Raw genomic sequence first — 14,724 nt, forward strand, 5'->3', positions numbered from 1 at the left:
TGGCCGCCACCCTTGGCATATGTGGGAGAACTAACAGACCTGTCTGCCAGGGCCGCTTATATGCGTCACAACACGGCCTAGCAGCACGGCACCACTGATGTCAGCAGCTGCTCGGCCTCCCTCAGAGCTCGCACTGAGTCGTCTTTCCGCGAATCCAAGTCGTGACGTGAGCAGTGAACAGATAATTGAACTCGAGGCTCTTCTGTGCACTACTGCATGCACCGCAGCGAGCAGAGGACAGAAATGCCCGCCAAGCTGCTGCCCATCATGTTTAGATGCAGGAAACACAGGACGGACAGGGGCAGGGAGCGCTCCTGTCCACTTCGCCATCATGTCCATGCCCACCGCTATATCTACACAAACAGATCATGTGAGAGCTGATTTCATTCTGCCTGCAAATTCCCGACACCCCATCTTGACCCTGGCCGCTCCTGACTGTGTTTCCCTTAGTTACGCTACACTAATTAACTATACGTATCACGTGGCCTGACCGCGTGTTCCCCTTAATCTCAGCTAAAATATAAGCTGCCCGCTCTGTTAATCTGTCTTCCCATCTCTTAGCGTTACGTCTACTATTTTCCTTTCCATCGCTCGTTGCCCGGTCCTCGGTTTGGTTAAAAAAGTTTCTCTCCGACCCTAAAATATTTGATCCTATAGTTTAGTACTGGCAGAATTTGATTCCATAGAATAATATCGATAGGCTGTCATTTACGATGCGGGAGTGCCTGCCGAGTGCCACACAATTCTACGTTGTGCCCCTAGCTGTACTACGAATGTTAAGCAAAAAAAAAATAGAAGAAAACCTCACGTGAGCACAACATAAACCGCTATGCAGGAAAATGCCGTGTTCTCCGAGAATTCAAATAGTCGTACACATCTCTCCTCGCACGCTGTCGCACAAAGATGCTGCGTATATATGAGCGACCTATAACAACTTTCAGTAAAATATATGTTAGAACATGCAGAAACTGTAGCACACGCTTGTCGCACGTGAAATGATAACAATGCGCAAACATGAAAGCTGGGAAACGCTCATATTTGAATTTGACACTACGGTTGCTGCCAAAATGACGGACCTGGCGCCACGACATTATCGCGACGTCTAGACAAACAGTAAAATTTTCTTACGTTGTGTAGTAATGAGGCCAGGTATGATGATGTTTCTAATACAAAAAAATTCAAAATAAAGTGCTGCAGACATTTCTTCTGGCTGGGGCAGCAGCAGCGATCGCAAGAATGGAGTGAGCCTGTGTTTCCTGACGTTATGTGGCATCCAGTTCGCGATAAGTAAATTCATTTGTCAAAAGAAGTAGTAATGTAGTAAATCATTTAGGGTGATGTGACGCTTGTTTGGTCTAAGATTTAGAGGGTTTTGATCCTCACATAAAGTGAAAAAAAAAATTACACGTCGGAAATCTTATGTCAAAACGCCTCTAAGCGGCTAAGCCTGCAATGAGAGTTTTTTGGCATCCACATCGACCACAAGCTGCAAGGCGATTGCAGTAGTACATCCCTCACGAGAAAGGGAACAAATAATAAATAAGAGGCTGGAGGCGCTATTCATGCAGGGTGATAATGATGACGATGTTGGTGGTGGTGATAGCGATTATATGTCCAAACCCACTGCACTCTCTAGGCACAGTGTACGTGGTGGGCTAGTCAAATCATTGTTATCGCGTCTCATTTTATCACGATAGCGCGGCACTCTTGCAGCGAACACGTAATCACTGTTACTGTCCTGATTAGATAACGCGTGCCGACTAGTATTTACTTTCAGCTGCCTGACTAGTATTTACTTTCAGCTGCCTGACTAATGCATCATATCGGTCACATTTTTGTCTGATTTACTGTTACGGCACTGATTAGATAACGCTTGCCGACTAGTATTTACTTATGCCTGCATAACGCACCTTATCGCACACTTGTTTCCGAAGAAAGCACCGAAATTTAAAAGAAAAATGTGCTTTTGAGGTTTGGCAGAGGGATGCATCTCCTGCGCGCGGACACCGTAAATGGCTCCCTGCAAGCGGACGGCGTGAACTATTTTGAGGCAAAATTAGTTTATATTCGATTGAATACTAAAAAGCGCTGAACAGTCCCCACTGTGAACTTCCGACTGGATTTTAGTATAGCAGTCCAGAAGGTTTGTCAGCAAACATCTGTTTCTGGACGGCAGCGAGAAGAAGGCGCCACGCGACGCGTGGAGTTGGCGACACGTGGAGTTCAGCAGTGTCACCAAGGGCAGATAGCTGCGGTCGACGCGTAAGCAGACGGAGCGATCGACGGGCCAGTAAAAACCTGCCTCTCACAACCAAGCAGCACTAACGGACAAAGGAAAGCACATCCTCGACATGGCTCAGACGTATGTACTGAAACTAAGAGCCAAATTCACAGCTTTAAGGTCGGTATTGACGTAGCGGGGAAAGTCTGACCACCTGCGGACCTTTAACGCGCACCCACTGCACGGGACACGGGCGTCTTTGCATTTCGCCCCCATCGAAATGCGGCCGCCGCGCGGCCGGGATTTCGTCCCGCGACCTCGTACTTACAGCAGCGCCAACAGCATGGCCGCCAAACAACCACGGCGGGTGACAGCGCCAAATGCGACGATGTTTACACAAGCTCAGCGATGGTAATCGCAAATCGCATTAACTTGACAAGTCGCGTTCAAAAGCACGTTACACAGAAAGGACCGCGAGTAGCACAGCTCGCACGGATACTTTTTATCTTGGCTAAAGACTTGCATGTAACCTATATCAATGAAACCAAAAAACCCTCAAGTGGTTTTTCGACCTTCTCGAAGGCGAAAGTCATCGCGATTTCACAAAAAGTTGCAGCGCTTTGCACGTATTACGAAAGAATAATGGAATTTATCCAAGCATTTCCACAACCGTTAGCCACGCCCCCAGTATTTACTACTACTGTCAGCTTGCTTTTTATAACCAGGATGTTTTCATCAAGCCTTGTACTTCGATTTATTCCAGCTTGTTTTCGCACATACGGATGCCAGAATACGCGTGGCGCGCTCGTATGAATGCGCAGTTTGTTCCTTATCGTGGCTCCCCTAACTGCCACAGAGGTGAGGAGTCGCGGAAACAGGGCTGACTCACCTATCTACAGAAGCAGCACGCTTGTAAACAGAGAGGCCGCTGCGACGCAGAGTGTAGTAATGCAGAATATATACGAATGTATAGATATCAACGTGCAAGCAAAAAAAAAAAAATGCGGATGTGTCTTGTCCAATAAATTGAGTGCGAAGCGACGAGAGCGAATGCTGTAGCGCAGTAACCCGCGTAGTCGCAGTGCTTCGCGCAGTATCAGTTGCTGTGAACATCTGGTGCCCAATCGGCGCATCCCTGTTTGTCTGAAGCTGCGTTTTGTAGTCAGCCCTTCAGACACGACTGGTTCAGCACCTAGAGGAGCCACAAACAAAGGATGCATCCGTCGGCATCCGCAGGCCGTGCTTTCGGGTGAGCCTGCGGGAGCTCGTGCCGAGACGCGTAACACAGGGAACCGAACCGTGGCTACGAGATGCCGTGACAAACTCTCTGGCGCCTCTACCCAGCCTTTCAAGTGCAACCGTGCACCTACGCAACCGCCTCTCTCCGCACATCAGCTCGGCTTTTGTGCTTCCTCCGCACGGTGTGAAAATGTGGCTCCACCAGCTTCTCACACCACCAGATACACTCTACTCGCTGTGATATAATTTCCTGGGCTGCGTTTTTTTTTTTTGGGGGGGGGCAATTAATTCTCCAACAAAGGGCCCCGTGTTCGGAGCCCAAATTATAGTGCCCTATGTCGGTAAAATATTTGTCCTTCTTAAACTGCTTCTTGGTTTCGTCCTGTAGGCAAAACAGAGGCGTGCCGAAGGGCACGCCTTCTGTTCTTATTATTATATTTCTGATGATATATTGAACAGGGAATTGCATCGTCGTAGAACATCCGAAAAAGAAAAACGAAAGTGTTCGTCCTTCCGTTCGAAAAGAACCGCCATTGGAATACAGCCATCTGATATGCCTACACAGAAGCTGGCGGCAGTGCTGCCGAATCTTTGTCACGTCAAGCTCTACATTTTGCCCATAACGCCATGATCGGAAGGCGACGTTATATACAGTTAAAACTCGATCTAAGGAAACCCGGTTTTACGAAGTTCCCGATCTTACGAAGAAATTTCTATTCCCCAGCAGGTACCCATAGGGTTCGATGTTGTCATCAACCCGAATTAACGAAACTAACTTAGCCGAACTCAATTTAACGAAGTTTTTACTGAAATAAATGAGTAAAAAAAAAGCGGTGATTTCTTTCTAATTCTGACACAGACTGGTTTTTCTTCGAGCGTGCGCTCTAAAGCTAACGCGTTAAAACGTCTGGGCGCCCTAGTCGCGGCCCTAGCTTTATTTTGACGAGGCTGCATGCCGCGCCCATGCACGGAACTGCGGACTCAAGACCACCTCGCTAGGGGCGGCGGTGCTTGCTTTCGTTATTTCGTGGTTTATGCAACAGATGGCTGGATGAGCGGCAAATACAATGCCGCGGTAAGTTTTGCGTGTCGCTACGTTACAATTTTAGATTTTGAAGGACCGAAAAATTCCTTTCTCGATTTTACAAACTTCCCGATATAACGAAATAATTCGAGCGTGAATTCGTTAAATCGAGTTTCAATTGTAGTACAAGGTAACGTCTACCGCATAACATGACTAAAAGAGTCGCGCATTGCAGATGGGTGGTGACAGTTTGTGCATAATAAGTATACACATATTCACCCATCGTTAAACTGCATTAAATAACGCCGCACGGATTATCAAATGATACTACAATCCTAAGAACCGTGTTTTCCTTTTAATATTATTTTAGTGGCATCACCCGATTATATTCAATCGATGGCCGCTGCGTATCCTTAATGATATAATCTCGCAAAACCAGCAATCCTGGCTAAGCCTATGCAAGTTTATATCATCGCGTTATACGCTTTATAATAAACAGCGCAGAACCCAACTACCATACCCTAGCCAACTACCAACAACGTCCCGGGCCGCACGCTGAATTGACGCGAGTTGGAAATTCGAGTTAACCTCCTTGCAGAGCGCACTAAACAGGCGCGAAACGGTCGAGCTATAGAGAAACTCCTAAAGGAGTCGAAATATATTTTTCCTGCATAACTGCCCCGGCGCTGCAATGCCAAAAACGGGCCTTACCGCGAATTTATCGGCAGCGCCACACAGCGGTGGCGTGTGTTGTCGGAACCCCGCGCCACAAGCCGGCGCGCCTCGCGCTCGTCCTCCACCGCGACCACTGATCTCCCTCGCAAATGCGAAGCACGCAGCAGGCCCGTGCTGGTCTGTCCCAACTGCAGTGCAACGCATCCAAAGCCAACCGGCAGATTAAGCGCACATGCGTCAGAAACGATCGCGCTTTCGAGGGAAAGTTCGTTTCGTCTGGCGTTATACTTCCTGCCTGCCCGCGTTTCCGCCTCCTTTCCACTTCCGCATCGCACTCGGGACATGAGTCGCTCCTCCAGCACTGAAAGCCACCGTCGCGGGTTCAGCTTCGTCAAACAAAAATATCTAATTCCCTCCAACCAGGGGAATGTATGTATGGCCAAAGAACGAACACAATAATTACAGCGCACACAAAGCAAGCGCTGAGTGGCCAAAGGTACAGTTTTCTCGTTAATTGAGGCACACAGCTGCCGCTACCCGAGTTAAACGTCGAACCCAACACTTTCTCACACTGACTCTGCAAAATGTTTGTGCCCCAGCAGTGGCGCCGATTAAAAAAAAAAACATGAAAGCATCCCGTGGTGTTCACCCCCCCCCCCCTCCTTTTTTTTAAAGCCATTTTTCGCTCACCGCAATGCCCACACCTGCGCGAGGGAAACTGAGCCACAAAAACCAGGCACTGCTTGCCCCCCTTTCGGCTCGATTATTCCGACACACAGGCGCAATTTAATCTTGCACAATGGCTAGTTATGAGAGAGCTCGCCACAGGCCAGTGCCTCCCTGGGGCATTACGGGTGGAGTTTCTCAGGCTCTACGATACGTATAAACGTCGTTCCCGAGCTTTCCGTGGACAAATTCAACGCCATGGTTGCACGAAACCCTGCCCAAGAGCGACCTGCGTCACGTCAGATGCCAGTTACAAGGAACACGATTACGTTGCTCCGGCCGCTCGGTACGTGCGTCATGCTAGCTTGCACTCCGAAGCGCTGTACAGCGCGCACATAAACAAAAGCAAAACAGGCGTCTCAACGGCGTAGTGCGTCCGCTACCACTATACGGTAAAATAAAGCACGTTTATGCATGGAAACTGGCTCAGCTGGGAGAACTAGTAAGCGAAAGAGAAGGTCGGTAAGCGACAAAGAAACTGCAGGTTTCCCAAGAGCCGCGATCACGTAAGCACAGCAGTGGCAGCGATGGAATGGCTCACGCGCTTGCTAATAGACGATAATATAGATTCCAGATGTTACACTGGGATCAACATACACAACACCTGAAACAGATCTGAAACGAACGAAACCACGTCCGGCTGATTTTGAGGGGCCATATCAACGGACAGGAAGCCAGAGGGGGCGGGGCGAGGGCAAAGCGTGACGAGCGCGCACTGAGCCCAGGCGATCGCCGTTGCCACAGGCACCAGCCGTAGGCTGCACTAGGACGACTGATTACGACAGGCGGCCCGCGACATTCCGGCACACACCAGAACGGCACCAGTGCACGAGCCTACCAAACTAACCAAACAAAGGCTGGCGCCTCCCTTCTTCGTTATTTCCCCCTCGCTGGCGGCATCCGTGCAGCGCTCAGAGCGCCTGGCCGCCGCAGTCCAGCGAACACGTCCTGCGGAGACTTGCCACGGCTTTGTGTCGGGAGGAAGCAGGCGCGCGCGTCAAAAGGAGAGGGGGCCCCGCGGGGTCCGATCGAGGCGTGCCCCCGGCGGGGCTTCGGGTCGCGAGGTGCGGGGACGCCCGCACGACCCCGGGAAGCCCCGTTCGTCAAGAGCCAACTGCGCAGACCGAGTGACGCGAGCAGTACCCCAGCCGTCCGCGATCGCGGCATGTGGGAAGCGGTTGGCATCCGACAGATAACGGCAAGTCAGCCGGCGGGTGCCAGTCGCCCCGTCAGGGACAGCTGACAAGAGGCTCACCTGGAGGCAAGCTTGCGGATCGGGCGAGAATCCATGGTGCGAGCCGGGCCCCGGCGACGGCAGCAGCGGGGGGCTGTGCCGGGGCGGCTTGGGGAGCAGGTAGCGGGACACGGTGCTAGCCGCACTCTCCTTGTGCTGAGGGCTGGCCACGGGCATCGCTGATCCAGCGAACGAGGAGCCGACGGCCGCCCGGTGCGCCCGCCTCAGCCTGTCGGCCACTCACACTCCGCGCTCCGGAGAAGCGACAAAACAACCGCGCGGCTGCCGCCGCCGATAGCGCCGCCGCTGCTAGGCTGCTCCCATTGCACGCGCCTAGGGGGGATCCAGCAGCCGCGATTAGTTGCCCATGGCGGCGGCCGTCCCGCGGACCGGCCTTGCAGGGCCACTGGGCCATTACGAGTGCGCTCGGTCACTGGGCTAGCCTGTACATGTGGGCCAGCTCGCGGGACTTTTGCCTGCTGCCGTCCCGACGGGCCCCACTCGGTTATACCTGTGCGCCAGCACGCAGCCTCCGCGCGTGCTACCTGACCGGCCGGGCGTTCAAGCCAGCTTGCCTGAACAGATATCAAATCGTGTCAAATAGTACAGGAATCGCCCAGTTCATGTTCAATCAACAATTGCTTTTAAGTTAGAACATATTCCAATGCACGATTGCTCTCTCTTAGCTATGGCGTTCTGCTGCTGACAACCAAGACGCAGCTTCGAGTCCCATCCACGGCAGCTGCATTCCGATTCAGGCAGAAAGAAAAAAAGAAAGAAGGGGAGAGGAGACCTTATCCTGTACCGAGCTTTGCATGAAAACCTGGTCAAAATTAATCCGGAGCCCTCAATTAAAGGGTCGCTTTGGGACATCCCCACCAATAACTCGACTGATGCAATGTTTACCGCTGTAGTTGTACTTACGTTACTGAAACGAGGAGATGTGCTCGTGTTCATATTAAACAGGACTGTGTCAGACGTAAACTCTTATAACGGTGAAATCGGCCACGAGATGCGGACACAGCACGCGTATAGCTAAGGCCTTTTTACGGCTTTGCTTGCCGCGGAAACATGCAGGGCAGGTGATAAAAAAGGAGGTGTTGCACACTACGGCTGGAGGTTCAAGCAGCCCTTGTTGTCCCTTCTCACTACTCTGAACGAGTTCCTGAGAGTTGCTTAAGTGGCATAAGAGTGACTCTGAAGGAGAAAAGGAAAGAAGCCCACTGTTAGAGAATAATCGAAAACGTACAAGCAGATTAGCAGATGTATTAGCATTATTAGCAGATGCATATTAGATTATTAGCAGAAGTATTAGCAGATGAGCGAATCTGTACTCCATGTGCAAATTGCGAACGCAGTTCGCAATCAGAGCCAGCGTGCCCCACCTTCTGTTTGCCCTACTTACTTTTGCCCTACTTACTTGCCCTAGTACTTTTTTCATACAGTATACACTTCACTCCACCTACGTTTTCAGGGTGCGTGCTGTCCCGTCAATGAATATGAGCAGTTATAACAGTTTATCGGAGCATGTTTTGTGTGAAAAAAATTAAAGGAGACTCAACTCCAGTTGAAATCTACATAATACGAAGCAGTCTTCGTTTGGTAGAGCATGGTTCCGATGAATCATATAACTGTTCTGCAGCGAACTGTTTATGCTTTTGCGATGTCTTGCGAAATGATGCGGTGTGCAGGGCATGGTGTTGTTTGTTGTTGACGTGATATACACAGTGACCCAATTCGGCGTCAAAGAAGTTCATTGTGGAGCGGCAATACCCAGTGGTACATACCGACGGGAACGGCTGACATTCTGACTGCACTATCTTCTGCACTACCTAGGATACACTAGGCTGACCTACACTAGGCCCACTAGGCTGACTGCACTACCTTCGGGATCGGCCGGCCCACATTTTTTGACTGCACTACCTTCGGGGATCGGTCCACAGTTTTCGACCTTCTGGGTTGGGCATTCGCCTCCAGCTGGCCGAATAGCACGGTCGCTTGTCACGGCAGCTCCGACGAGTGCGATACCTTTTACCGGTGCGCCGGGCCCTGGGCCCTCATCACCGGCGTTCGCCTACTCCATGATTTCCCCGAACACTGGGAGACGCCGTCAGACGTCCCTCTACCAGAGAACATGGAGTTACAAGCCTCCGAAGCACTAGAAGGCGCGCCTGGAGTACTAAGCCTATAATGAAAAGCTCAATGCACGGCCGTCATCGCTCTTCCGAGGACGCTGCGCGAGCCGCACAGTAACCCATTCGCCCCGCTCTCGGACCTCTAGAATTTGCAGCGCATCGAAGGCAAGTTCAACGAACCTCCTCCTAACACTCAAATTATTTCAACAACGAAGAACGGTCAGAAGCGAACCCGTGGTACATATTCGTCAGCATCAGCGTCCATGTCAGCAAATGAAAGCGTCCGATGTGGTTTGATGATGGACCGAGGCGAGTGACCCTTCGGGAAGGCATCAGAATGACCGAGTTAGCCGAACGTGCAGCTGATATGGTCTTCCCGCAAACATCATCCCCGTCGGCGACAACTTACGCGAAAGACAACCCTGACGAAGATGACGAGGCCATAAACAGACCATTCACTATGTATGCCCTTAATCACGCGCCCTAAGACCCAAAGCGCACGGGCAGCAGACGGAATTTCCACAGCGCACCTTGGCGGTCTCCCCGACACTCACAAACAGACACTCTTGGACGAAATCAATCATTTGGGACAAAGGGGAACTGCCTCCGGCTTGGACGTTTTCTATTGTGAAGCCAAAGCCCGGCAAGCCACCGCACTCCCTAAGCTACTTGAGATCAATATCATTAACATCACGCGTGTGCGAAGCTATGAAAAGTATGGTGAATGCACGTCTGAGTTGGTTTTTGGAAGACCAGAATCTTTTTGTACCGACTCAGAACGGTTTCCAACGGCCTCGTTTATCCACGCAAGATATCCTCCTACAGCTACAGGAAGACGCACTCGATCCTATGTATATACGTCACCGCAGCCGAAGGTTGTATAGTTGGAGTGGATATACGGAAGGCTTTTGACGGAGTTCCCCACGACTTTATCATGGCAGAAGTACGTGCCCTGGGTCTGCGAGAACGCACATTTAACTTTATCGCGGCTCTACTTATGGACAGAAACTTTCAAGTCCAGATAGGGCAAGAAACAAGTTCGCCACACTCCAACAGGGTCGGTGTCAAAGTGATTTCACCGACACTGTTCAATATCGCTAGGCACCAACTACCCGACAAAAGATCCCGAACCCTCCGCATGCAGTGTGCGCAGGTGTCACCATACTGACACGGTCCGGATAGGTAGGTGAGCAAGAAGAAGCCTTACAGACAGCACTAAGCACCATTCATGAGTATTCTAAAGGGGTGGGGCTTTGTACAACCCCTGAGAAGTCGTACACGACGGAAGACCCACTAAGTCCAAAAACGAAGAGAAAGAAAGCGTTTACCCTTCATATTGGCGACAAAACCATAACACGTAAGGCATTTTAGGCATTTTATATAGCTTTCATTGATTACGAGAAAGCATTTGATTCTGTCGAAACCTCAGCAGTCATGGAGGCATTACGGAATCAGGGTGTAGACGAGCCGTATGTAAAAATACTGAAAGATATCTATAGCGGCTCCACAGCCACCGTAGTCCTCCATAAAGAAAGCAACAAAATCCCAATAAAGAAAGGCGTCAGGCAGGGAGATACGATCTCTCCAATGCTATTCACAGCGTGTTTATAGGAGGTATTCAGAGACCTGGATTGGGAAGAAATGGGGATAAAAGTTAATGGAGAATACCTTAGTAACTTGCGATTCGCTGATGATATTGCCTTGCTTAGTAACTCTGGGGACCAACTGCAATGCATGCTCACTGACCTGGAGAGGCAAAGCAGAAGAGTGGGTATAAAAATTATTCTACAGAAAACTAAAGTAATGTTTAACAGTCTCGGAAGAGAACAACAATTTACAATAGGCAGCGAGGCACTGGAAGTCGTAAGGGAATACATCTACTTAGGGCAGGTAGTGACCGCGGATCCGGATCATGAGACGGAAATAATTAGAAGAATAAGAATGGGCTGGGGTGCGTTTGGCAGGCATTCTCAGATCATGAACAACAGGTTGCCATTATCCCTCAAGAGAAAAGTGTATAATAGCTGTGTCTTACCAGTAGTCACCTACGCGGCAGAACCCTCGAGGCTTAGGAAAAGGGTTCTACTCAAATTGAGGACGACGCAACGAGCTATGGAAAGAAGAATGATAGGTGTAACGTTAAGGGATAAGAAAAGAGCAGATTGGGTGAGGGAACAAACGCGAGTTAATGACATCTTAGTTGAAATCAAGAAAAAGAAATGGGCATGGGCAGGACATGTAATGAGGAGGGAAGATAACCGATGGTCATTAAGAATTACGGACTGGATTCCAAGGGAAGGGAAGCGTAGCAGGGGACGGCAGAAAGTTAGGTGGGCGGATGAGATTAAGAAGTTCGCAGGGGCGGCATGGCCACAATTAGTACATGACCGGGGTTGTTGGAGAAATATGGGAGAGGCCTTTGCCCTACAGTGGGCGTAACCAGGCTGATGATGATGATGACATCGACCGTATGACACGGCAAACACGTGGCTGTATACAACGCACAATCAAAAGAGTCAAGCGGATTCATCACGTGCTTCGACGGATATCGAATCGCACCCGAGGTATGCGAGAGCGTGAAATGCGTCAGTTTGTTCCGTCTTTTGTCATTTCGTGAGTGATGTACAGGCTGCCTATCATCCACTCTCAGCCGTACACAACTGCAAACACTAGAGCGACTCAACCACGAAACACGCCGCATAGCAACCGGCCTTCCTCACTTCACACCCACCTGGACATGATCAAAGATGCAGTGGCCTCAATGACTACGCCGAACTTGTTGATGTACACAAACATACACTAGAAATCCGCCTACGATCCACGCAAGCAGGGAGGCAAACCCTTGCTAAGCTGGGCTATGCGGGTTCGCTACAACCATTACCGCGATGCTCTCCGCCTTGGGACCACACTCAGCTAACAGACCCCACAGCAGTGCCGCAAAAATATGAAATCAGCGCAGACAGAGCGGCGCATATCGCACGTCAAGAGGCCCCTCAAGTAGACTACACTCGACGACAACTTTCTGTGGCAGCACTGCCAAAGCTACGCGGACGCATTCGCACGTGCGGAGATTCTGCTCTTGTGTGACTGTGCCAAGCAGTGCCGACGTTTTTCTGGCGGCTTACGGGACCGGGAAAACCGGACATGGACAACAGAAAACCAGAAAACTAGGAACAGCAAAACCGGAAAGCGTTTTCCTAAGCAAGTTCTTTTATTTGTTATGAATAATTCTTGAACAAAAAAATTAAAATATTAATTGGTACGGCTTGTTTTAGGCTACGTAGCTTCTAGTTGCTTACATTCGCGGACTACATGCAGATGCGCAGTAAAAAAATTGCTGGCTCTCCCGTAATGTAGAGTAGATTTACACATGAAATAGCAACCGGCAAAGCATATTAGTTGGAGAAAGGGAGCTAAAAGCATGTTATGATTAAAAATGTGCTTTGACTCCGTATACTGACCCCGTGTTTCAGCGAACACTTTCAAAATCTTTAAAGATGGCCTGTGGTAGATAGCATAATTCCAATTCGTCAGCTGGTCTACTCGAAGAGGCAAACATTACTTGCGAAAAAATTGAAATGCATAATCAAATAATTAACAAAAATCGCTAATTAACTTCTAAACTAACTACCGTATGACCCATATTGCAATTTACAAATTCTAGCCGCGGAGTTGGCAAGGCGGATCCACTCGGAACGAATTCTCAGGATGCACCAGTTTCGAGATATTAATTCCCAAACTTTGCAGAGAAATGCATTGGCGTTTCAGTTACTTTCTTAACAAAACGTCGTTTTATGCATTCAGGCCAAAAAGTAACTGGAACGCCTATGCACTTCTCCGCGAAGCAGTTGAACGCCCTTTCCTTTCTTAACCTTAGTCCGCGCAGCAAGATACTTGTGCAAAAGTGATATTAAAACGTGTTTCCAATCAACACTTCCAGGGCGCCCCAGGAAAACGGCCAGATACTCGTTAGAGAAAACTGGGTTGAACTCGCCAAGAATGCTTCGCAATAAAAAAGAAAGCACTTTGCGCATGGCTGGCCGAGTACCAGTCATACCCCATAGGCTTGGCCGAGTCGTAATCGGACCCAATGCAATGACGAAAGGAGGAGGATAACCAGAATGGGGAGGAGGGGGGACATAAAGGTTGAGAGCAAATGACAGCTATACGTGGGCAGTAGCTGTTGCGGAAAGCATTTTAGCGTTAAGCGGGCAGTAAATAACACGACGTTTCGTTGCGAAGCTCCCACGAGCTCGCACAAATATAAACGAAATATCGCTCATATTTCACCCAAATAGCATGCTCCCTTACCCTGTTTCGGCATTCAAGGCTAACATTCCGCTACTTGAAAGGGCGAGCGTCTAATCGGTCGAAACAGTTCTACAGCCATGTAGGTCAGCGGTTCTTTCTTTGTAAGAGACATGAAGGCACGTAAGCAGTGCTACAGCACTGCAAGAGCTACGAAACGCATGGCTGCCACTTGTATGTTTTCGTCCATGTATTTCTTTTTTTGAGCGCTCATCGCGCTATTAGCACCCGTTCACGTCACTCGATTTACGGACGTAACGAGGAACCGCAAAGCAACACCCGTCCAAGCCTTAACCAAAAAGCGCCCTTCCCCCCTCCCATTGTGGTGCCATAAGATCGGTAGGTTATCGATGAGAGTTATCAGTAATATATTTATTTGTCATTCAGCTTAATGACGTCAGGAAGCGGTCGCTTGCTTGCCACAGAAGTTTACTAATTGGCGGTGTATCTGCACTGGCAGTGATCCCGACGACTAGATGAGAGGATAGGGGAGAGAGGCGACCGCTGCATGGCCTCCCCTTCCGACGCTGCAGACTCAACACAAGTATAATTTTCTGTATGTTTAACGTATTTGTGATTTACGCCCGACTCTGCAGCTAACTTATGAACCATACACGTATACGCCGCGAAAACAATTCAGCGACGAAAAATCTACATACAGCATAGGCGGCGACTACAGGGGGGCTCTGGGGCCCAAGCCCCCACCGGAGTTTTCTGGGGGGAGGGGGGGGGGACTGAAGCCCCCCAGGCGATGCCGGAGCCTCCCTACCTACCCTCCCCCCCCACACACACACACCTAAAGTATCATTACTAGAGCTTTTTCACCCACATATCATTTGCGGTTTCTTTTGACTAGCCTCGACCTTTTCACCTAAAATTTTATTGTGGCTGATAGCTTACTGCATTAGTATCGGCGCGGACATGCTTGGCTTTTAATACATACTTTCACTTTATTTCTGCAAATCCTGACAATAGGAGGACAAACGCATTAGAAGCACCAGCGGCGGCTGCCATATCCGTATTTTCTCACTTCAACATTGTTTTAAATTTACACTGTGAGCACTATGCACATATATACAATACATTTAAATATATACACAGGACAAATTTAATTATAGTTCTGCAAGAGAAGGAGGTAGCCAATTAACAATTATTTCTAAAG

At 49.5% G+C, this 14,724-nt stretch overlaps 1 protein-coding gene across 3 annotated transcripts in view; it reads right to left on the reverse strand.

Annotated features, from left to right (window-relative positions):
- mura (murashka) overlaps positions 1-14,724 on the reverse strand; it is a 194,007-nt gene that overhangs the window by 153,596 nt on the left and 25,687 nt on the right. The window contains exon 1 of one of the 3 annotated variants that reach the window (XM_065433168.2): positions 7,141-7,368. The exons of 1 other annotated variant lie outside the window; for it this stretch is intronic. In XM_065433168.2, coding sequence (XP_065289240.1) covers positions 7,141-7,296 — 156 coding nt within the window. In that variant the 5' untranslated portion in view covers positions 7,297-7,368. Of the gene's footprint in view, positions 1-7,140; positions 7,369-14,724 lie in introns of those variants that run through there. One more of the 3 variants, XM_065433166.2, reaches the window with a different exon arrangement.

The sequence above is a fragment of the Dermacentor albipictus genome, chromosome 1 (genome assembly GCF_038994185.2).
Source record: "Dermacentor albipictus isolate Rhodes 1998 colony chromosome 1, USDA_Dalb.pri_finalv2, whole genome shotgun sequence".
Classification (NCBI taxonomy): Eukaryota; Metazoa; Arthropoda; class Arachnida; order Ixodida; family Ixodidae; genus Dermacentor; species Dermacentor albipictus.